Raw genomic sequence first — 25,858 nt, 5'->3', positions numbered from 1 at the left:
TCTTAAAGATAGGTTAAATTAAGATGGGGGCGGGGGAAAGAAAGAGCAGGGCACTTAAGGTAGTGTAAAGTAAGGTTTGGTTTAGTTATGTAAACATGAAAAAAGGGACAGAAAAAAGAAAATGGAGATGGGAAGCTAGAACAGTCTTCCAAAAGCTGAAGTCATTAGGGTACTCCTGACTGTTCATAATCAACTCTGCAGTAGTAACTAATGCGTTTACCTTGTTTAAAGTGACTTTGATGTTGGTATCAAGTTACCCCTACTTACTCACATAAAATTGTCCAAATTCAAAGCTTCTGCTCAATGTTTCATTACATTTACACCCATGTACATGCAAGGCTTCTCAACTGTCAATGTCTCATGATCTCCTCCAGAACTTAAAGGAAAAAAAAAAAACACTTACAAAAGTGCAAAACCTAACAGAGTGGCCACAAGTTACCTGTGATACAGTTTAAAACTGAAAAATATTTTCCCTGTGTACCAGCCACATAGACTTCACACTGCTGTCCATTTCCCCCTCTTATTTACACTGCTGTGGTTTTGGCTCTGGGCTCTTTATGTAGGCTGCGGAAAGTACAGGGATTTACATGCAGACCGAACTGATGTGTCTGACATGGCATATTAGCAAGTACTTAGAAGGGGACACTTTCTCTAGGACCCATAGGTGGCTTTTCAATCAGAGTGGCTTTAAGTCCTTAAAAAGCCAGTCTGATATTATGCCACATAGGAAATTATCCAGAAGAATATTATGTCAGCATTTCTCTTATTTGCAGCTACTGCTGTCAGCATCATTGCCCAAACAAAGTTGTCAAAAGTTTTTGTGTTAATGTAATAAATTAAGAACATTTAAGAAAGCCTTCCCCCCTCCCTCCTCCACACTTCAATTTTATTTTATTGATCCAGCCTTGAATAACGCTGCTTATTTGACGACAATATCAAGCAAAACCAAGACCAAGTGCCATTCTGCATTCCAATGTGAATAATTCAGTAAAGTTTTGCAATATGCACATTATATCCAGCTTTTGACATAGGTCATCATGCCAATGCAAGTTTTTAACAAGACAATAAAATCCTTCAAATGGAACTGCTTATGTAGTTCAAGAATCCAGACAATTGAATTTCTGAAATTTATATCACTCATGTCCACAACCATTTTACATTTCACACTTCATGCTCTCAAACATTACTCTAAAGACAACTAAATCTTTTGTCATATATACTATTAGACACTAGTCAGGCTCGTAGAGTTACAGTACACTATAGTAAGATGTAAAATTTAGTAGGTAATAAGTTATGACATTTGCTGACTAAAACAATATTCAAGCTACACTAATGTTTGATCAATTCAAATACAATAAGTATACTTACAGTGCAAAATAAGTGAGTTTTTCCTGAGTATTTAGGAAATTAAAATCCTTTTCTTTATCATTGATTGCAATTCACTTTAAATATACTCCCCATATACCTAGGCATGTCAAGACTGTACAATTAAGACAGGCAAAAGTTTGTAGGTATCAGAATCCCAATCAGGAATCAGAAGGGTTATTGAACACCTCTAAAATCTGTCTCCATTTTTCCAGTCTAAGGATATAACAGTATTTTGACTTATATCAAGAAATTCAGAAATCACTTTTTTTTTTCCCCCATTGACTACAGACTCCAAAATGTACAAACCACATGCCTCCTGTAACAGGGAAAACAGCCGCTATTTAAACAAACTGTAATACATAGTTCAACTTATTACTCTGTATTTAATGCCCAGTGAGTTGTGCCCCCAACAGATACAAGAGAATAAAACCTTTAGGAATGTATTTTGGGCATTTTGTAAGGAATCCAGCTTTCCTACAAGTTCATCTTTTTCTCAGTAGCTACAGAACATGAGTTTCTAATTCAATCTTCTCCTCTGTTTGCAAGATATCAGGTTCTACTGGAGGAACAGGTGGTCTGAGTATAATCTCTGGACCTCCACCATAGATTGACTGAAGAAAATTCCATGTTTCTTCAGATATTTGTCCAGAATCTGCACCTGAAAATATTGAAAATTTTAATTACTATTTAGAATAATTTGTTCATGATTTCTTTGAAGGCCATAGCAAATACAGAGAGGAAAAAAAAAAACCAGCCAACCCACACAAAACCACACAAACACCCAGATTCAAATTTAAAACCTTAAGGTTAATTTCTGCTTTATCTTGCACCAACCACCAAACCTGATGACATATTGTGGCAATTTTTTATCTATCTTATCTGACACTTAGCAATCAAGCTGACAACTGGTAGCTCTTTGTACACAAGAAATACTAATTCATAATAATATAAGAACATGCAGTCCCATCAATCACACTATAAAGTTCAAAGACACAAGATTCTTGTTTAAAAAAATTGATAGTAAAGAATAGAAGTGTGAGAATCAAACTGAAAGTCTTGGAACCCCAGAGAGGAACCACTATTAGGACATTGAGAGCCTCGCTAATGCTTCTTGTGTGTAGCACTAGTGAGTCAGCCTGATTTCTTTTCATTCACTGATTCAATTCTTAGCTTATGATTCCATTTGTCTGGCTAGAGGTTCCCCTCCTCTCTCAAGTCAGCATACAACAATTTTCTCTGATTTTCTGTAACCTTCTACAGTGGCAAAAGGCAAGCAAATATGAACACATCATCCCTTTAGGTTTTAACACAAGGATCCTGTCCCATAGAGTTGAAGTGATTTCTGCACACCATCTTCTCTTCTTTAAGCAACTCATTAAAAATTTGCCCTGCAGCAAATTGCAAGTTTCCCCCTCTATCATTATTAGATACTATTAATCTGTCTTGTTCAGTCTAATTTTAGCACTCTCCTACTTCAAAGGAAAAAAATTAAATCTGCACTCTAACATGAGGACTTCTCCACTTACCTCATGTTTTTCCTCTCCTCACCACCTGTCCATTTGACCTACTACTGTACTTCATGCATAAAGTTTCCAAAAGAAAAGGCATATTTCTTTACCTATGGTAACTCCCTCATGCAAAGCTTCATCTCTAAGTCATGACGCAGATCCTTTGTCAGTACTATTGATGTTATCACAGAACATTAGGGGTTGGAAGGGACCTTGAAAGATCACCTAGTCCAATCCCCCTGCCAGAGCCTAAAGTAGGTCACAGGAACGCATCCAGGTGGCTTTTGAATGTCTCCAGAGAAGGAGACTCCACAACCTCTCTGGGCAGCCTGTTCAGCATTTTGTCACCCTCACAGTGAAAAAGTTTTTCCCTTACATTCACAGGAAACCTCCTATGCTGCGGCTTGCACCCACTGCCCCTTGTCCTGTCACTGGACATCACTGAGAAGAGCCTAGCTCTATCCTGACACTCACCCTTCACATATTTATAAACATTAATGAGGTCAGCCCTCAGTCTCCCCTTCTCTAAGCTAAAGAGACCCAGCTCCCTCAGCCTTTCCTCATAAGGAAGATGTTCCACTTCCTTAATCATCTTTGTGGCTTTTTGCTGGACTCTTTCAAGCAGTTCCTTGTTCTTGAACTGAGTGGCCCAGAACTGGACACAATATTCCAGATGCAGCCTCACAAGGGCAGGGTAGAGGGGGAGAAGAACCTCTCAGGAATTAGAAGGGGTGTGGCTAGTAGACCACAGTTTTATTCATTTAGATTCAGGTTCTCAAGACAACCTACATCTCTATAGGCACAAGAGCAGACCTTCATCCCCTTAATCAGAATCCAGCTTTTCTAATGGTCAAGTTTATTTGGACAGGCAGAATGAACTACAGTACTGAGATCAGGATCACTGGATGAGTGAAATACACAGTAGTGTACACTATTTAGTGGTGCTCCTATCTCTTCTTTCGTGATTTAAAAGACAAATTTTCCCAAGTTCTTATTTGAATCAATGCAGCTGAAGACAAGTTAAAACCTAACTAATCTGCTACAAATTATTGATTCTAAAACAATTCTTTTTTTCTCTACATCAGATACTTTATACCTTTTCTTTGAATTCTGTGTTAGCACCTAAATCACTAAAAGGTACCACAAAATTCATGAGTGCAAGAATCATTCTTCTGTAAACAGACTCCTGACATTCCACAGTTCTTGGGACTTATTCACGTCTTAGTGGGTCCAGTGAACTGCCACTGTCAGGTCTGCTATACGCTGAGGCATTAAGTTAAACTGAGAAAAAGATACACTTTAAATGTTACTCTTCATGCTGCAATTTATTTTTTCTTTTTAAGCTGAGCTACAATTAATTTAAGTATTTGTAGGAAATCTAAAGTTTTCATAAAGCAGATCATATTAAGATTTTTTTCCTTGTAACTACAGATTTCAAGTAACAGTATAAAGCATCTGACTCTGAAGAATAAGGAAGTCTGTACCTTTGCATTCTAGCTTTTGCAAGGTACAGTTGCAAGTCACTTGCAGAATACAAAGCAACAGTATTTAATCTTGTTTATTTCTCTGTCAGAAGCAGCTCCCAATTCGAACTGGGTTGCCAGATTCATGTAAGTACATACATACATATGACAGTCTAAAAGCCAAGCATCTCCCAATTGCTATTACAAAACCCCAAATCAAACCAAGTGATAAAAAGCCAAAGCACGTTTTCACCATATTATTTTCCACCTCTTTCTATTCTCTCACCTGTGCCTGGATTAGTCTATTACAGATGATAATTCTTTAAGACTAAACTGGTTCCCCCAAAATGGATACACAGAGTCACTAGGGATTGCAATTTTACAGTAACAGTTAAAAAAAGAATTCACACTACATTTTCCAAACTTGTGGAAAGATATCACGAGACCAAAGCAACAGTGGACACCTACCTTGTTTCAGCACAGCATTTCCACATTTTGTTATGGCAATCTTAGCATTATCAATAGGACCAGGAGGATCTAGTGGGATGGAAAGATGATTAAAACAGAGGGACAAAACGACCAGCAAGTTGGCAGCTCTACTTTCAGTGGAAGGAGAAATAATAGCTCGCTTGTTTACTGCTTGTTCTTGTACTGCTTAGTAGTATGTTCTAAGTTGTTAAAAACTAATCAGTATTTTAATTAAGATCAAGTTTTTCAAAGCATTCATGAGTACAGTAAGTCTTCAAATATAAACCAAAAATTAGTCCTAACTATTACTCCTAACAAAGCTGCCCGAGAGCAAACTCAGACAAGTCTGTAGAACAATTTATCAGTATTTCCATTTAAAAACTTTAGAAGCATCTTCAGTAGTCTAAAGTAATATTACTATCGCTGTTACAATATAGTGGTATGCTCAGTCTACAAGTTTAGGTTGTGACAGTGACATCACCTGTCCTCCAAAAGCTCTATCGTTATCTATCAGTTTGCACAGCAAAATTCATCTTTCTCTTGTGATTAGATCAAATTCTCCTGCTGCTGCTAACAGCAAGCCCCCTGAAAACAAGCAACATTATTTCCACAACTATTCCATCACCTATTTGACCGTATTCTGTAATTCGCTTCCTGAATATACAACACAAAAACTGTATCTTAGATGTTGAAGAACTTTTGTTGCCTTCTCTACCTGTTCTGACTACAACCTTTTACTAAAGAAAAGACAATTTACTTAAACACTGTCACTACCTGACAATAAAATAAAATGAAAGATTACTCATATTTTTACATGGAGCAAAACTTACCACTGTCTTTACCCTTTACAAATCCTTCCCATTCTCTGAACCATTGCATACTGATGCAGTAAAATGTTGATGGAGATTCTTCTTCTTGGAATGCTCTATTAAGCTGAAAAGAAAAAGAAGCCATGTTTTTCTGATCTTTCCCCCTACTTCTTTTCTAAAAGAAGGAAAGAAGAAAACTAATTTTTGTAAAATAAAAGAAAACTTTGTTTTGAAAGATTTGCTCCATAATTTTATGAAAGATTCTTTGTGTGATAAACTGTATCTTCATGTATGTTTGGTTTTCCCCATCTACTTTGAACAGATGGCACCACATTTCCAAGCAAGGCACAATGAACTAATGCAGTGGGACTTCTCATGACTTCTCTTCCACTTCAGTTGAAGAAAACATTAAAATAAAACAAAAAAAACCAATACCAAACCAAAACACACACAACAAAAGAACAACCAAACCCATCCTGGATTTCCAAGTTTCTGTTGCAAAGCAATGTAACTGACTTGTATAAATTACAAAAAACAGCTAAGTAAAGAGTCAGTTACATTTAATTGAATTTGTTTCTACCACTGTAGAGAAAACCAAACAAACAAAAACACACACACCCTAGGAAGTTTAACCTTATATACTTTATCAGAGCCTAAAGATCTTTCCAGATGTTACTAAGAAAGGGTTTTGCAGCCATCCCTAAGGCAATCTTCATAGAGGCTAACAGAATTTTCTGTTTGCTAACCAGTTATAGTACTTGCTCAACAGTGCATATATAGTCACTGTTTATAGTGAAAAGAAATACTGATCATTAAAGCAATTGAGGTTGACTCAATATTGTTAATTCCTATCTAGAGGTAGCCCACACTAAAGAAAAATCAATTACTAAGAAGTTCAAATAGAAGTTAAAACATTAAAAACCCCGACACAATCTCTGAAATGTGATTAAAGCACAGACAGAACTGGCAGAAGAGCTACAATTCTATTTTTCTCCCTCTCATAAATTAAGATATAAATGTGACTCCAATATCTCTGTACTTATTTTCACTGAGAACTTCAGAAAACTTTCAGTAACTAAATTGTTACTACTAGTTATTTTACTATTCAGAGTCATGTACATAATCTCTAACTAATGGAAAATATAACAGCTACTTGATAATAATTTTACAGATTAATTCCAATCCTAAAATATGTACTTCACAATTATTTATATTTATGTCTCTATATTTTCAAAATTTGAACTAGAGATAAAGGTTACGATTAATATTTTGTTGGCACAGTATTGTTGCGTTTAAGCCTTAGCAGATTGCACAGAACAGATCACTGTCAGTATATAAAGAACAACTGCTTATGTGGCTGCTCTACTATAAAAACACAATTTAAGAAATAACAGTCACTATTTTATCTAGGTACATTTCCATATAAATGGTTATCTAGGATATCACAAAAGCGTTACTGTTGCCAACAGGAAAGAAAAGATTCTATATAATATCTGTACAGATACTTCAGATTAAAATCCATTTGTTACACAAATCACCTATGCAGTTCTGGTAACCCTTTGGGTGGAGTCATTGAATATCATTCCATGTCAAAAAGCAGAATGAATAAGTGTTTACTTTTTTACCCGAATAAACATTTCCAATTCATTTTTCCTTCTTTTTTCAATTCTTTCAGACTCAATTTGGCAGGTGTGACAAACATACAGATGGTTAACAGCTGGTCCTCCTCCGTATCTGCAGTAAAAGTAAAAACTCATTAACCTTGGGGAAAACACCACTTAAAAAGATCATGTCCCTGTAGACATCACAAGTGTCAGCATGTAACAACAGCATGATACGTGCCAGTCACACTGATCCACAAATGCCACAGTTTATTTTCCCAGTAATATTTTGTACTCCATCCTAAAACATAGCCATCTTGAAGTTCTGACTGTTAAAAGCCAGTATAAACCATCTCAAACTCTGTTATATCATGCACTTATCAGAGGTGTTACTATGGGAAGAACATGCCAGTGAACAAGTGTTCTTTTATATCCATACACCATGTCTGATTTTATTAAAGGCTTCTTAGAATCAGCTTTTGGAAATGTTTCAGCCACTTCTATCTTCAGCATGTACCTCCATTCCATTGTAGAATCTTCATCAGTTTGCTACCTCCCCAACACCAGCCTCTACACTTGCTTATTGTTTGTTCTTCAAAAGTTGCTCTCCACGACCCTCCCCTCCGTATCTTCCTTGTGTGAAATTGCTTAAACAGAAGTCTTTGAGGGCACAGTTACTGAGAAGCACAGGACAGGTGTGCATAATATGTACACACACATACATCTATCACTATGAACATGCAACATTTGCTAGCATGGAAACTACAAGCCTTATAAAAGAACATATTCTTGATTTACTGTAAGCCTTAGAAGATGCATTTACTACCTCAGAAAGATCATGTTAAAATGAATGTTGAAATACGGAATATTTCAAGTTCTACTTTCTAGCTGAGTAATTATTTTTGTCAGAACTATATTCTCTTCCAGTTTTGGTTCTCTTCTAAAACTTCCAATTTTATTTCACATTAAAAAGAAAGAGTGCTCTTAAGCATAGCATCATGAATTAAATTTCAAATCTTGAAAGTTCTTAGGCAAAAGTGAAAAACATCTGTTTACTTAGTAAACAAAATTAAACCCAAGTCTGCCATGAAAGGAGTTGCCTTTGTTCTTTCCCTTTTAAAATTCTGTGTTTGTAGGTTAAATATGGATTATACTATACTACTATGAAGCGCCTTAGAAGTATTTGGAATATGAGTAGTACCAAGTGAGCAGCAAAATCAATGTGTCTGGGACATGGATTGGCAATTGGCATTCTAGAGGAGTATCTCCTTTTCCTTAGTACTCTGTCAGTAAAAGTCAGCTTCCACCACACTTGGCTTTCTTGTCCTAAATTCTTACCCACTGCAGCCCCTGTACTCTCCCATAACTCCCAGATAATTGCAAGACAAATTAAAACATCAGGTAGCCAGACAAAACAGATAAATGTTTATCAATAACAACTCACATCTTGTTAAAAATGTTTGTAGGCAAGGGAAGTTAATGAGAAGTTTAAAAACATTTTCTTTCAGATTTAACAGATATTTCTGCATACAGAAAATGAGTAATGTCTTTGTAAGGTGGAATGAAAATTCAGCATATCTAGGAAAGTGAAAATAAGTTGGAGATAGTATTGTTTCTATTTTTCACTTGGGACCATTATAACTGAAACAAGAAGACCCCAACTCTTTATTATATAGTGCTTAGGTGGCAGGAAATTAGCAGCAAAAAATGTTTAATGCAAGTACAATATAGAGTCCTCAAAGGTCATCAGCAAAGCTCTTCTGCAGCTTTTTACTACTTCCAAAAGGAGATAGGTCTCATATGAATGCCCCCTTTATAAGCAACCACTTAAACCTGACCTACATTAAAAACACTAATATCCAAGTTATTTTGAAGCAGTGCTGGCAGCTGAGGCTATGGATTCAAAGCGAACATGAAAGAAAAGCTGTCTCCAGCCAAGAAGAGAACAGGAAGCTGATACAGAGAGCTCTTTCAAATTTTGTCTTGCAAAGTGTACTTTTGGTGACCTACTTTGTGTCATGTTGTACATACCATACATGTTCGTTGGTTTAACAGTGAAGTATTATCCAAGCAACACACTATTTTATCTAGGCTTTTAACATTACTCTGCACAAGCAAATCCCTTCACTTAACTATGCCTAGAGTCTGATGCTGCTGATTGGCATGCCTTTGCCCTCAAACTATCACTCGATTTCTACCAGTCACAGTAAAAAACTTACCTGCTATACAGATTATCCCATATATTCTGAGGTAGCATTACAACTAAGTCCTCTATGAAGTTAGCTTTGTGTGGAGGAACACCTGCAGAAGCAATAAAAAGACTTGTGGATTTTACTAGGGGATGGGGGGGTGGGGAGGAGGAGACAATGTTAGGTCTCTAAATGAAAAAAAAACCAAACACAAAACAACCTAACAACACAGAAACAATCTTTCAGTGAATTCAGACAAATCATGGGAAACAAGTTTTACCACAGTAAAACCACTTACTGTATTTAAAGATATGACTCTAATTATAGGGCTCTTGAAGCTGAAGAGTTTGCAAAAAAGCAGAAGTAAACTACGTGAAAGATTAAAGGGCTAGAATCCTTTTTAGGTACCAATTACAAAATGCTTCTTACAGTATAGAATTAAAGTTTTAGTGAGATTAGATAATCGGTTTATGTGCTTAAACAAAATATCAAACTGTTCAAAACTCACATATTTGCTGTAGACCTTTTTGATTTACTTCAAATAACATGAATGCTTGAAAGTAGTGAAGTTTTCAGGGAGGCAGAAACAGAAGCACTAAGTTGAAAGACATGATAAACTGCCAGCCAGGTGCTATGCAGGAGTTCTTTTGAATAGGGAATGTCTAATATTTTGAGCACTTGTACAAAAAGACATCTGCTGTAACCCTAGAAAAGGGAAATCATAGCTACAAGGGCTCACATGTATACACTCTGCAAAAGCATAAAATTTATTTCAGTACTGGGGGCAACACCTCTAACTGCCGATCTAATAGAGCTGTTATTTTTTATTAGAAAATAGGTAGAAGAAAACCACAGGGTTATGATTTCTTGGAACGCTAGTATTCAAATCTGTGGACTGCCCAATACATGTTCTAACACAATTCTCTCATTTTAATTAACATGTAGCATAAACATTTTTATGCTCCTACATAAAACATACAGAATTACTACTAAACTTTCAGACTGCTATGAACTGGATACTCTGCATCAGATCAATTTCTTATTCTGCCACTTTCAAACCTTTCAGCTTCATGCACGTTGCTGAGAAAAGGACTGAGATTGGCTAACCAAAGTATTACAGATGATGATAAAATAAGAGCATTTTTTCAAGTGGAAATATACATGTTTAGGAAGCAAGCAGGTAACCAAACTGCTCCTCTTTAAGAATCTGAAGAATGTGTAGACCAAAAATGAAAAAAATCTCAAATGTGCAAATACATTAGGAAAACTTCACACAGTATCATTTCCATTAGTCAGCTACTAAAATGAAACAATATGCTTAGAAGGTACAGTTCTAATTTACCTAAGAAGTTGTTGAAGTACATACTATAGTCAAATTCCTTTAACTAAAGTGTAAATCCCTGTATAGCTAAAAAGTGTCAGAGAAATTCTTTTAATATGATACTCAGTTACAGTCTCACCTCCATGCATACAGAGAAAGTCATTATTTGAAATAGGTCCAGGCTCTGCAAAAGTCTTGAATTTACTTAACCACTGCCTGGAAATGTAGAACTGCAGAAGACTGGGTTCCATCATATTCAGTAGACTTGATATTCTCCGTCTCTCTCTCTGTGCTTCTTCACTGCTCTTTCTATTACCAAAACAGAAATCATTAAACAAATATATATATCCTTGTCCTAAGTAGGTAATATATTTTTTGAGAAGAAAACTTGTACTTTCAAGTAAATCACCTGGGCCATGCCTATACTTCAAAGTTCTACTTGCATAAAGTATTAGAAAAAACTTGCACTTTTTATTCACAGACAGAGCCACAGTTTAAATATGTTGCAGGAACCTAGAATATTACATTATGGAAACATGTGTCACAAGAGCCAGTGCAGTTAGTACGGAGCAAGAAGAGCGGCAAAGACTACTTGCTCTTTTATACTTCTGCTTGTCCTTAGTTTTAACAAGCCATGGCACAGGTGCTCCCACGCCTACAGGAAAATTTTTGCCTGTTTAGTTCAACAACTCAAAGATGTATGACAGTTCCCATTCAACCTACCTGCCTGAGAAAAAAAAAATAGCTGGACTGCAACAGAGGCTATACTGCAGAGATGATTAATATCACAGGAGAAGAGAAGGCTCTGTCCATTTGCTCTATGCCTGTTTTGAGCTGAAGTTTTGCAAGCTATGCTCTTTGGGCAGAGATGTTCCACACTTACCTTCAGAAGCAAGGTTAACCAGTAAATAGATTGGGTAATTCCCCTTCTTTTCCTGTATACCTCTACTTTTCTCACTGAGGCTGCTGCTGCTGTCTAGCTAAAAGTATGTCTGCTCTTCTGTTTTTAGATTGAATATAATCTCTCTTCTCCAATAGCAGGTTTAAACCATTCATTTCATCTTCCAAAACTCAACCTGAAACTTGACTCAGCATCACACAAAAGCTGGGCCACCTCAGTTCCTTCATGGAGTCAAAGCTGACTTAAATAGCTTATAGGAAAGCTTCTCATAGCCTAATGCTGACAGCAACAAGACTGTTTATAGCACAGCAAAACAAGACTAAAGAATAGGAAAGACTAAAGAACAGAGAAACAACAGAGAAACAAATGCTGTGAATTCAATTAAAATATATTGCTTGTTTCAATTCAGATCAAAAGTTATTTAACAAGACCCTTACAAGTCTGAAAATTAAACAAAGTAGGGAAGTTCACTTTCCAGCTGTAATACAAAAGCACATGCAGATCTCCACTGGGCTTTCTAATGTATTAAAAGAATGGTAGTGTTCTGTGTGTACATTATTTTCTAAAATCAACTATTACAAATGTTACTGCTTTGTTATTTGTTTGCCCACAATCGGGCACATTGTTCTTTCTTGCCACTGCATCATGATTTCCACATTCCTTTTAAGAGACCTACCAAGTGTGACTTGCAAAATTAGCTTAGACAGTGGCAGGTACAAGTGCTCCTAATGAAAGTCAAAACCTTTTCAGAATACATCTCATCTCTTGTGCAGCTCTGCCAATCTATTTTACAATCAAGTTTTAGTGGCAATTTGATCGTAGTCCCAGAAATTCAGTTTGAAAAGTAAGTTGAGTTGCTTTTATTATTCCAAGTACAAAAAAAAATCTGTTACACTGAAGATGATAGTAACATGACTTCAACATTCAGGAGAAGACCAGCCTATAAATTCCTTGAAATTAAATTACAATCCAGCAGAACCTCTGCTGTTCCACATCCCATCTGCTAAAGACTTTCCACAACTCCCTTTAGAGCTCTAAGAGTCTGCCTGCAAAATCTCCCCGTGTGCAGAATTCCTTTCTGCTAATTGAAAAAGAGGTAATTGGTGACTAGTTTTAACAGTTGCTTAAAGTTCACTTTCTAGCCATCCTACTATGTTTTCTTTATCCAAATTTAATTGTCAGTAAGTTCCATACATGTTTTAGCAGTGACAGAGCAAGAGTTGAGGACATGACTGAAGGAGTAAGTCTCTCTCCACATTGACTTCTCTAGTTGGTGAAATTACTCCATCGTATTCCCTGGGGGACCGCTATTTCTGAAAGCTACCCAACTGCTTAAAAAAATTACCTGACTTAAATGAGTATGATCATACTTTTAATCACTTACCTGTAGAAGAGGACATAAGCTTCTGCATTTTGCACTGTGGATTCTGATACTTCTGTGACACTCTGGTCATCAAATTCATACCATAAATTATTCAAATTGTTGCGGCAATAAGCTATATAATGTCCACCTAGAGTGTTAAAAGCAAGAGTTCTTAAAACGTGTCCAGAGCTGCTTATTTTATTCTGGCAATACGGCAAAAGTCCTCAAAAAAGGCAAATCTTCATTAGGAGAAACATTAAATCATTAGGAAACATAAATGGTTATTTAAACTTCTCTCAAACTTGGGATCATCCTTTTTTCCCTGAATTTCTATTGGCTAGTTGGAAACCGCTTTCAGCATATTATTGAACTTTTGAAGCAGCTTGCTGTCTAATGAACTCCTAAACTATGATAATCAGAGTAAGACTATATGAACAATTTACCCTAATCAGTTTTCCAACGAACTCTTCCCAAATATCAGTATGCTTTTTAATAGAAATTAGCACAGATGTGTAATGGTGACATGCCAGCAAGACCACATTTAACAGTTTTGAAGACTATTCATAATGTATTTAAAATCATTACTAATTTTAAATACATATTCAACTGTACAAATCATCAGGTATGTACTAAACTGACTACAAGAACCATCATTCAGCAAGAATTAAATGGAAGATGAGAAAGCATCTAGAAAAAATGCAAACAACTTCATCTAAACAATGGTATGATACCTCAAGCTCAGGGACTATGAAGCGCTGGGTAACTTCTACAAAGAATCTATGAGGTTTCTGGCTTCAAATATTTTCCTCCTATTTTCCAAATGTTATAAATACTAAAAGCAGGCAGTCAGAAACAAGCTTGACATACAGCAATACAGCATTTATTCAGCTACTCATTGCTGAATAGCACTTATTGCTTGTTTTGGGGTTAACTGTCAGCAATCATCCAAGAGAACAGCTTTTTTCAGAGATTACTGGCATCTTTATGGTGCTTTGTGAACTCTTTCCAAGAAAAAGTAAACTCTAAAGCACCAACTCTAGAAAAATGGCAGCTGTGTAGAACAGACAATCAACTGGTCATCTGCTGGCATGCCAGGTTAGCTGTACATTTATACTGTTTACTTCCAATAGCACATATATGTTTTTCTTTTACCTAATACTGTAGGATTTGTTGATTTTTTTTATCTATGATTTTATTTAGGTATACCATACATTTTCAGGGATGTGTCAACTCTTTAACAGCAGGCCATCTTAAGATTCAAGCAATTATCCTTCCCATTGTAATTACCAATGCTCAACTATTTGTCCTTCAGTGTATGGGTATCGCTGTTAAACGTAAGTGCTGATGTATCAACTGCAAAGACAAAGCAATCAACCTCCTACTTACTGCTGGCAGTTCCATGATGGCAAATGACAGATAGGAGATCATAAGTCACTATTTGAGCTGGACTGTCCTTTGCAAGGAAAGGCTGAAGATCAAGGTCTTCCAAGGGAAAGGACACATGGGTCCCAATTTTTGTGGAAAACATCAGTTCATGTCTAAATCTTTTTAGATGAATACACAGTATCTGTAAGAAGGACAAACAGGTTCACTCAAGAGAACAACATATGCTAACATTCAATGACTGCACTATGCATGCCATCTTTTCCTTTTGTCATACCACAAGGATTACTTTTCTCTGGCCTCAGGTAACTATCACAAGCTTTGTGTTCCATAGATTTTTTTTTTTAATTGTTTAAGCACCAAATTTGGCTCAAGAAGTTAGAAATGAATTTGCAATTATCAGATTTCTCCTACTGACGGCATAAAAAAACCCCAGTCCTGAACAGTCACTAATACTGCAGCAAAGAACAACTTACCCTTTCTCTTCCTCGGTGCACCTATTGCACAACTTCGTCACAAGGGATATTAAATTGCTACTTATTATTGCAGCCATCAACTCATGTTTTGAAGTGTAAAACTGGATTACTTTTAAAACATAAACTTCTAAGCATTATTTATAGAAAGGATTTCCAGTCTGGCTGTGGTATTTAATTTTATGATTTAATTCTGCAGGCTGACAGTAACAACACAGAAAAATCCCCTTCTTCTAACTTTTCATGTACAGGGTTCATTTTCCTACAGAGTGAGCAACCAAATGTTGCTCAAAATTATTAAAACAAATGCCAACATGAAGATACAGTCATGGTATAACACAATGAACACAACCTACTCCATGCAACTCGTTAGTCTTACCACATTCATGCAGAAAAAAGTGCTTTAAACTACATGCTGAAACAGTACCTCAGGAAATTTTTGCACTTTGCAGAATTTCACTCCATTTCTTAACCTAATATAAAAAACAAACAAACAACAAAACCACTAATAATTAGTTCTGAAAAAGGTTTTGCTTTATTGTGCTCTATCAGCAAAAGTCTAAGCTGAACATTACATTAATAAATGCAAAATATTTCTTAAGTGTGGGCTAGACACGGAGTGGCCAAGATGATATAAAAAATGATGTTTCAGGGGAAATGACAATCTGTACTGCTAAAAAGATCTGAAGCACCAAGTACAGATGATCAAGTTCCACCTAGCTAACAGTTTCTCTCAGCATAAAGGAAAGAACTTTAAGCTTCATGGAAGCTGATTATTCAGCAAAAAACCCCAGCTAAGTTTATTTTTAAGAAACTACCTACAGCTGATCAGGAGTTATATAGCAAGGAATAACACCCCTTTTCCATAAAAGGCTACGAACAGTCTTCAGACCACTTCTGTTTCTTGACTCTTTAGTATTTCATGCCACAGAATATTTATTTAACACACTGAAGAGATACGCCAATGAAAATATGCTAGTAATGAAGTAAAAGCTTTTAGCCCTCTCTATCAATCACAATCAGTTTTGAAAGGTCTAACATTGTGAGAAACATGAAATTGAAGCATACTTGTTTTGCAACATGGTACAGCGAGTCAGTGCCTCCCAAAGCCTGCATCTTTGTAATACTGAATTTCTCATAGCCAGATAACAAAGTAGTATCAAAAGAGTAATAGTATTGAATCATATCCAATAGAAATAAATGCCTCTTGAATAACAGAATCATTAAAGCACTTAAATTGAGATGAATTAAAACAAACAAAGGTAAAAGCCAACTTACTTTTTACACCTTCCACAGCTGTACATATTGTCACCTACAAATATCGGGGAAAAGAAAACCATTATTGTCTGTATCCAAAGTTACCCTTCAAATGCTTACAGCTGATATAAAAAAGCTGTAAAGAAATTTATCTTTCAGTTGAATTCAATATTTATGACCTAAGGGTCTAGACATAGCAACTATGAAGCAGTACAATACAATCTGAAAAGATGATGATACATAATTTCAAAAGGGAAATAATTTACTGAATGCAAATTAAGGTTATGAGAATAAATATTAATATAGTGGGATCTGAAATTTTTATGAACCTGCAGCTGATATAATTTTATTAAACCAAATTCAGATTTACTTAGCATTTATAAAGCCATTTTCACTGGCATTTCTTGCCTCAAACCTTTAGTTGAGTGAGAAGCTTACCTTTTTGGAATGAATGATCATGTAAGAGCAAGGAATGACTTGCTCTTATAGTATTAACATGTGGCCTTTGTTTAACTGCATGAAGCTAAGAAGATATTAATCATCTTACTGTGATAGGATGGGGAAAAACCCAGAAAAAAATGTATTCATGTAATTAACCTCTTACCCTTGAGCTCATCTCTGGCGAAAAAGGCAGCAAGACAATCTTGTAAGGTTACAACTGGACCCCAAAACCAGCTAGGAACACATGAGACAACAAACCTGAAACATCATTGACAGAAAAGAAAGAAAACCAACAAATGTTCTGCCAGAAGAGCAGAAACTGGAATTTCTAAATAAACAAATTAAGAAACCAAGGTAAATATTATTTACCTTTTAAAGTATTCCATAAAAAAAGCTATCCATCCCTGGGGGGCATATGCTTCTCCACATGACCCTGCCTTGACTAGAGATGTCTGGTGACTCGCAGAATGGAGCTTAGCAAGATCTTCCTTACCTGGAATAGGCAAGGACAGATCCTGGAAGGTCTCCAGGGTTACAGACAGCTAAAGAAGAACAATGAAACAAGACAGAATTAAGGTTGAAGAGAAACAGAAATTACATTGAGTTCTGTAAAGTTCACCAGTAACTACTAAGTCCTTACATAGTTGAAACTTCTGCTAGATAACAAATACATTATAAATAAGGAGATGCAAGAATTAATTTCCCCAAAAAAGAGAAAGGAAAACAAAACACAAACCCCAACATCTTTTGAAGTGAAATTCCATAATATTATCACTGAAGCCCTCATTCTGTTATTAATTCAGCCCACTGTTTTGACAGTATTTTCCTTTGACATTAACTTGACCTGATATAACTGGATCTACTGCAAAAGAGCAGCTCTGCAATTTTTTTCTCCCACTCTGGATTTAATGAGAACACAGAGTAAAACATCAAGCAAACTAAAAATCCTTATTCACTTTTTGAAATTGCTCACTACATTACCTTGAGGTCTCAATATTCTTATATGTAAAACAAGAGAGGCAGTAAGGGCAAGCAACAGCATCAGGATTAGGTTTAAACCTTATTTTGAGAAACTTGTTGCCAGTGAAAGATTTGGATATTTAATTTTTTACATTGCTTCAAAACCAGAATGGTCCACTAGACATATCTAGAGAACTGACTTCTTTTCAATGACCACTTCTGCTGTTCTAAAGTAATTCTATAAGGAAATAGTACAGAAAAAAAAATAATCAACTATTCCTACGTAGTACCACATCTTGCAGTAGATGGCAATTTCGGAAAGCAGTTAAATGATTTCATATAACTTCTAAGTGTCTTTACTTTGATTTTTAAAATACATGAATTTTCTCAGACTCCATCTACCTGGCAAGATTTACAGCAGAATGACTGAACTAACATCTTTCGGTTTTATTTGTAACATTAGGTACCCAAGAACTTACAACAGCAGGAGTTACACATTAGGATATTTAGAACTTTACTGATCATATATAAGCGAAGTTGCAGAGCAAGCCTCTTTCTCCATCCTTGCTGTGAACCAATTTTCAAAAATGTTGTTTTCCACCTTTGACTAAATATCAGCTCAATGAACACAAGCTAGTCTAAACAAAGTGCTGGTAGTAGCTGCTATTACTGAGGAAACAAGTGCAAAATGAGGCAATGGGCCACATAATAAAGACACCAGAGAAGGACTTTTCATAAAGCAGTAAGTATTTCTACTGGGGAAGGGAAAAAACCAAAGTTAAAAGCTAGAACTTCCCCTCCTTACTCACCCGATCGCAAGTCAAGCACTGTACTGAGCTTACTATAGTCCCATCAAATATATCAGAGATAACACTCCTGTACTTCTTGCGCTTCTTCCTTTTTGGTGATGGTACAGTTGAAACTATAGAACAACAAAAATAAAATGCTGAAAGTAAAAATCAAAATACAGTGGATTCCAATTTCCTTCGGCTTCACACAATATTAGAGGTCACACGTTGTTTTTAATTTACCAAGTATTTCTTAGAAATTTTCAGCCAAATTACTGCTAGTACCAGGCAATTCATATTGGTTCCTCAAGCAGTTAAAGGGAAACACGAGAAAACCTTTACTCTAAGTAAAACTGCCAGTCATGAAGTCTATAGCCTATTGCTAAAAGATTGATCTTGGCATGAATTCCCCAAAGTCTAAATTTAAAAAGCACTTTTATCTGCTATTTTACTTGATCACACCTTTCCAGGAAGTTTTAACCACACTGGGCTGAAGAGCTGATAAGCAAGCTTCTTGTACCACACCACCATTAACATTTGGGTCGAAGTAGACTAAATGTACTTCTAGAGTCCAGCCTAAGAGCAGCTTATTAAAAAAAACCCTAGAAGTTCAAGCCAGTAATACGCATTCTGACCAAATCTGCTGCTAATTAGGTAAACACACCAGAGCAGCCTCAGGCCCATTAGATGACTGGAACATTAGGCTAAAATCAAGGTCACAAAAACTCTTCCGTAGTTAGTGTATTAATATGACAGGCAGCGAAGCTGCACAGTCTTTTATCTAAAGGTAGTTAAAGCTTAAGCATTCTAGATGCTGTTAAATGCATCGTCTCCTGGAAAGTGACAATCCTATGCACTACAGAAGTAGTAACAACCAGGAAGCAACTAGCACTTACAAGTTTATTTACAGTACAGGTACACATCGGTCCTTAAAAGACTAAACTGCTGACTTACTGAACTTCTGCTGAAGAACCAATGTGCTTGTTCTCTGAAAAGCATTATCCTTCAGAAGGTACTAATTCCTCATACATTTTCCCTCTCCCTGGTTCAATTAAGGAAGGTGTCCAAAATTACACATTATTCTACCCTCCAAAAGCAGAAACAAATATTATTCATTTTTCAAAAGAATCTGAATTTCACAGAAAGGGGTGTTTATGACAAGACTCCCATGAACAACACTCCACTGCTATGAAAGACACAAGAAACAACAACATGAAGCCTGTGATATAGAGCCATTAATTACCAGGAGGAAGAAAATAAACAGCTTATACCTTTTTTGTGGACTGGTGCTAGTGAAGAGCATGATGAGAATGATTTTGGAGGACTGGTTGATAAGCGTGTGTTCATCCCTTCATTTGACAATGAGGTTTGGACTGCAGATGTATCGTTCATGTGGACATCATTGATGTATTCTGCAAAATATTTGCATTCTTTCATAAATTCTACCCCAAAAAAATTCACTGCAGCATGAACAGACAACATGGTCATGCAGCTTATTTAACCACACTGTCAGGTCAACAGACATTTAAGAACAAAGCATCATTCCAATTCACGTGTATCTTAAGAACAAAACAATAAAACTAATTTCTGGATTACCTGAAACCTTACCCAGGACAAATCTTTAGCTTCAAGAAAATTCAATACCCTATTTGACCTATACCTCTCTACTGTAGTCTGCAACTCATGCCCACTCTTATAGATATTCTGGCTAAGGAATTTGACTATTCCAGTGTACTACCTGAGAATCTGCTGTGTATCTGTACTTTGACAGTTCCTTGATTATTTAAAATTTCAGTGACTTCTGAAGCAGTGTTTGTGTCTTTTTCCAAGTCTTCCACAGAATTTGCTCGTTTAAGCTTGTTGCTTGTTATTTTTTCTTTTTGCCAGTCTTTGGATGTGATTGAGTTGTTATCATCATCCTGGATTAACATGGTTGTCTCTGCAGGATCTTCTAAGACAGGTTTGAAAATAGTGTCATTTTCTGTTTTATCACAGGTACCACAGGATTCACAGGTCTGAAAGCCTACATCTGACTGACTCTTGTCTTCTTCCATACTCTCTTCAACACTTATAGGCTGGGCATCTTCAAGTTCTACAACTGGTTCTTTAAGTTCTTCATGAAGCAAATCCATTAGACAACGCAAAAACTCTTGTGCATCCTAGGATTTCAAACAAGTTGCACATTATTCCATTATATCTGGAAGACACTAAAAATCAAATGGGGAAAAGACAGAGAACTAAAACAAAAGCCACAGCTGGCTGTTAAATATTAAGATAAATTCTTCTCTCCCAGGTCTAATGATCCAAAGAAATTTCATTTCTAGACCACATATCCAATTCCTGGATCCATTTCTTACGTGTCACAAGTAATTTTACCCTACAAGTTTCCTCCAAAACACCTCAAAAAACTTTTTTTCAACAAAAATACTGCCATAGCTTACAGAAATGGTAAATGTAACTCATGGAAATACCAACAACACGGTCAGATCTCATTGCTGGTAATGGAACATTCTATGGGCAGTATTTTAAAACCTTATGCAGCATCTTTGGCAAAGCAACCAGAGCCTTGCTTTCACTGAGCATGGAAGTACTTAAAGTATTTGCCTGTTTTTCCAATTGCATCCTACTGCCAACTAAGATTTTAATTCTTCTCAAGCCTGGACAAGATTCCTCAAATATTAGTGTTTCAACAAAGAGCTGTCAAGTATTACTACAAGTCTAATCTGTGTTTGGAAACATCTTCAAAGCCATAAAATTTCAAACAGTCCACACAGCAGCTTGGTTCCTGGCAACAGAGAATATCTAATAAAGCAAGTATGGGAGAAAACAACAGCCTCTTCTTGGCAACTACTATTGTTTCTAACTTCCTTTTGGTATTTTGGTTGTTTGTAATAATAATAATGATAATTTTTGCTGCTCAAAATTCCCTTTCATCATAGCAATTACATGTTAAGCTCTCAACTGCTGACTAGAAAACATTCCCTTAAAAACTACAACTATCAAATTTGAATTTTGGGATTAAATAACAGAAAGAGAAGCCCAAACCAACACTACAATGCCTATTTCAAATACTTTTTATTTATTTGTGTAAAAAAAAAAATATTAAAACCTTGCAACACAGATTAACTGATAAAAACATTCATTACTGAGCGAAACAATTTCATTTTCTCCCTGAAGAATGGACATGGTTGCCCAACCAGCTGTCCAGTTTGTGAGGCTGAGCAATGGGAGAACATTGGATATGAAAGACCTGCTTTGTTCTAATTGTTGCCATGAAACCAACCAAAGGGACAACTGAAATGTGATCCAGGCAGAACCTAATAAAGTTCTCATTAAGTGCTGCACTGCATGGAAAAAGACATTCTCCATGTTAAGTGTTGCAAGAACCAAGTTTCCACAGTTTCTTTTTGGCTATCAAGATTGATTTTCTGCCTCTCCAGAAATTCATGTGGCTTTTAAGAAATTAAAGATCAAATGAAAACAAAACAAAGCAAACACTGACATTACTATTTAAACATTTACTTTACAGCTACACACAGCATGTGCATTAAAACATGTTCTAATCCTCCACTCCACAAGTATGGAAACATGCTAATTGAAACAGCAAAATTCCTTTGAATAAAAGTAGATTCCTGGAAGACATTAGTAAGCTTTTCTAATTACAGGGTTTAATGTTTTCCTCTAGCCCAAAAGCTCTTAATAAAGTACTGCAAACTGTATGAAAGCAGCAAGACAGTGTATGAAGGATCATCTGAATAATGCCTTTATTATATAATAATCCCTGCCTATTTAACAAGTTTTTCAAAGACAGTAAATGAAAATTGGAGACTGTGTAATTATATTTTTTATAGTACCTGGTAGAAGAATATTAAAGAATCTATTATATTATTTTTCACTTTTGAACACTTTTGTTGTGTTTTCTGGGACTGTCAAAGTATTAGCAACATACAAAGTAAAAGTTTTAGATAAGTATTATTTTAATTTTTGAGGGGGGGAAAAAAAAGGAAAAGGAATTATTCTCAGAAGTTGAAAACCCTTCAACTTTCAAGATTTTTGATATAATCAAACATGAAACCTGACTTAACTGTTGGTGGCTTTGTTTCAGATTATCTATATTGAAGTATACAAACAAAGTTTATGGTGCATTTGCTTTCTAGAAATACAAGAAGCATGGCATCGTAAGCATTAGATTTAGAAGTAAAGGAGGTTTAGACAGATTTACAAGACAGAAGTTTTACCTGCTGAGAGTAGCCTCGAAATGTTGGATTAACAGTTTTTATTCCCTGAAATAAACCAGTAGGAACCACAGAACCAGGCCTAAAGGTAAAAAAGTTTTACATATAAATATCCTCTTTTAAAAAGCAAGCATTTAAATGGGATTTTCTATCTTTACTGGGAGAGTAATTCTACCTGCAACTAAACTACAACATGTCTAATAACAATAATAATCTTAATTCAATACCAGTATTGATTATTAACTACACAATTTTCTTGTAATCTGTCATCCAACAGAAACAGAGATCGTATCAGGACTGTAAACTTGTCAGAGAAGCAGATGACAAATCAGACACCCTCTTGGCACTATGCACAATTACTATTTTTTTACCTTATTTATACTTTGTGTATTTTCTTAGAGAGAACAGAAATAGCACAAAGTAAATAAGAGAAATTGATAAAACATTGATATAGAATGACAGGCACAAATAGGATGAAGTAATTAAACATTTCAAATGCATTTCTGAAAGATATAAACTTATTTTTAAAAGCTTAATGCTACTTGTATAGTGTTTATCAAACATTTCTTGTCAAATCTTCCTTATTGCAATTTACATCAATTATTTGTCTTATCTTTGGCAGACATGGAAAAGAGTGAGTTATAAGGAATGTTTAAATGCTGGAAGTTAGTCTTTCCTTCCTTAATACCTAAGAGTAAGTCAGAGATACATATAAAATAAAAAATTATGAAACGAGGACAAATTAATGTATCCTTCCTGACTTTGCGATTTAGAATCATTACACTGCCAAAATAATGCAATACCTGCTCTTGTGCCAGAGTTCTGTCATAAGCTTGAGGTAACTTTTGCAGATTGCTGGTTTCTTATCCGTTCGGGCTAAGCCCCCACAGTCAAGAAAAAAGTGCGTCAAAGGTGGGCTGAATAAAGGATGAAAGTTAATTAGTTTTTTTTTCAGGTTAATCTGCGTTTCATAGATTATTCAAAAAAAGGGCATAGAAGATTATTCAAAAAAAGGGCATAGAAGATTATTCAAAAAAAGGGCATGTTCTACATCCTTAAATACCACAACCAAATATTTCCTAGTAGGGTAACTTTAGGAGCACAGCAATGATGATCCTCAACTGTGTTCTGACACTTGTTAAAGCACTAGAATCATCTAGTGGGATTCAACTTCAAGGCAATTCCTACTACCCACACCAGAAGTACACATGTACTGCTACAGCAACAATCACCATACACCTAGTCCATAAACATCTTAAACAGATCTTTTTTTAAAATCAACAATCCAACAGTTTCATGTGATGATTGTGGAAAAAAATAATTAATATGTAAATGATTACGCATCTGTTTACTTTATACAGTGTTGCTGCCAACTCAGCTACTCTCTCAATTCTCTCCCTTCAACTCCCCTTTTAAAGTCATCATCCCTCATATAGATTGGAGCTATTTTTATCCAAGAAACTTATCCTAGCATACTTGCTAAGTTTGGCATCTCAGGAGAATAATCGCCTCATAATTAGATGCCTTGTCTACTTCTTTACCTTCCAGAGAGATTCTCCTCAGTTCTCCTCTCCTTCAAGGATCTCACATATTATCTGCTTAGCTCTGTATCCCATCTTGGATTGCAGCCAAAATCAGCTGCATACAGGAAGCATATATGGCATATGTTCAAGTACTGCTCCTGCCGAGCCATTTCCAGTACAAGAAACTTTGGAGTTGGATAGTGGCTTTATCCCTTCAGCTTTTGTAGATTTGTCCTTCGTGAACTTGTCTGGTAACATCACAGGATGGTAAGATTCTGTATTCTAGTCATTGCTCAGATGATTTAGCATAGAAAGACCCAGATGCATTGTTTGTAAGGATTTAATTTGCCCCTTCTGATAATGCGTCTCCTACTTTAATTAGGTCTTGCTCTTAAGCATTTCTTTTGTAGCAGAAAAACAACCAAACCAAACACACATGCAGCCAAAATGTAATAGCTTTTATCAGATTTTCTTCTAATCTCTAGAGCTCCATGTATTTTTATTTAGGACAGTGAGGATTTAGAACAAAACAGGGAAAAGGCTAAGCAGCCCATATACCATAATACTTTTTCCTATTTCATCAGTGACAACCGTTTATGTGAGACAGAGCTTTAAAAAATACACATCTTCCCTGGTAGTGCAGCCCATCAAAATCTTTGAGTCTATCTTGAGAAAAGAGATGTATAAGCAAATATAAAATTACATTTACAATGTTTTTCCTTACCAGTTGGAAAGAGCTTGTAAAGCTGCATTCATGTAACAAGTGTTTCCAATATTTTTTAATCCTGTTAGACCTGAGAAACAGAATGAATATTCAACAAGTCTGTTAATCCAAGACATATTCAGGAAAATGCTTCCTAGAAAACAAGTGCTACTTAAAATACTCATATAACACTTCTGATCCCAATTATAAAGCAGAGTTATACCTAAAAGAAACATAGGACACCCACAGGAATACAAATCTAACTAGAAGTAGTAATTACATGTTTTGATTTTGGCTAGAACACTTCAGTCAAGTAGGTTGTATACTATCTTAAAAACTTTTGAGGTTTTATGACAGCTGCAGATTTAAAACATGTTTATCAATATTTAAGTTTTACTTGAAGTTAATGATTCACCTGTTCAGTTAAAGTGTTGCTGTGCTGCATTCATAACTTGTATCACCAAAAGCCTCGCAAGGAAGACTTTATTCCTGTATCTCAGGTTCACGCTAGTAGTCCGAGTATGCTAAACATTAAAAACCTACTCAGAGAGTGATTATCCCAGAATCAGAATTATAATTACCTATGCCTTTTTCTTTTTCTATGCTTTATTTTTATACATAGGCCACTCAGTTTACACTTCCCAATGAATTCATTCTCAAGACCACAATGTTTACTTTATTTACCAATAATCACATGTAACTTTCCACACACATTAAAGTTACAATTAACAAATATACCCTCGGTGACTATGGAGCCTTGAAAAATGCTTGCTAAATGAGGGAAGATCATAATTGTTACACAATCTCAATGTAAAGAAATTGATTTTCTATTAAAAAAATAGTAATATTTATAGACCCAAAAAATTAGTAGGAAATACTGAAAAACTTAAAATAATCAGTAAGCAAAGACTGTTAGCTCTATGCAATCCTTGAAGTGTAGAAACTACTGTAATCATATCAGTCTGTGGCAGAAAAATAAGACTTAAGAAAGTCCTTTTACATCTAAAAAATGTTTTGTTACTTCAGTTGAATTTTCTAATACCCAGAACTTAAAAATTAAGTGTCTTCTGTCTGACTGGAAAAACAGTTCCGCTTCCCACATCT

General features: G+C 35.6%; 1 protein-coding gene across 1 annotated transcript in view; it reads right to left on the bottom strand.

Annotated features, from left to right (window-relative positions):
* Positions 1-404: 404 nt before the first annotated feature.
* USP33 (ubiquitin specific peptidase 33) overlaps positions 405-25,858 on the bottom strand; it is a 35,877-nt gene continuing 10,423 nt past the window's right edge. Inside the window, exons 7-24 of the mRNA XM_054165692.1 lie at positions 24,776-24,845; positions 23,332-23,445; positions 22,532-22,610; positions 20,032-20,452; positions 19,565-19,705; positions 18,315-18,427; positions 16,916-17,087; positions 16,709-16,813; positions 16,126-16,159; positions 15,275-15,320; positions 14,378-14,558; positions 13,013-13,139; positions 10,867-11,036; positions 9,437-9,518; positions 7,242-7,350; positions 5,638-5,740; positions 4,808-4,876; positions 405-2,026 (exon numbers count right to left, since the gene is read on the bottom strand). Coding sequence (XP_054021667.1) covers positions 1,869-2,026; positions 4,808-4,876; positions 5,638-5,740; positions 7,242-7,350; positions 9,437-9,518; positions 10,867-11,036; positions 13,013-13,139; positions 14,378-14,558; positions 15,275-15,320; positions 16,126-16,159; positions 16,709-16,813; positions 16,916-17,087; positions 18,315-18,427; positions 19,565-19,705; positions 20,032-20,452; positions 22,532-22,610; positions 23,332-23,445; positions 24,776-24,845 — 2,294 coding nt within the window. The 3' untranslated portion in view covers positions 405-1,868. The remainder of the gene's footprint in view (positions 2,027-4,807; positions 4,877-5,637; positions 5,741-7,241; positions 7,351-9,436; positions 9,519-10,866; positions 11,037-13,012; positions 13,140-14,377; positions 14,559-15,274; positions 15,321-16,125; positions 16,160-16,708; positions 16,814-16,915; positions 17,088-18,314; positions 18,428-19,564; positions 19,706-20,031; positions 20,453-22,531; positions 22,611-23,331; positions 23,446-24,775; positions 24,846-25,858) is intronic.

Source organism: Dryobates pubescens, chromosome 11 (genome assembly GCF_014839835.1).
Source record: "Dryobates pubescens isolate bDryPub1 chromosome 11, bDryPub1.pri, whole genome shotgun sequence".
Classification (NCBI taxonomy): domain Eukaryota; kingdom Metazoa; phylum Chordata; class Aves; order Piciformes; family Picidae; genus Dryobates; species Dryobates pubescens.
This window is presented reverse-complemented; position numbering and strand designations above follow the sequence as displayed.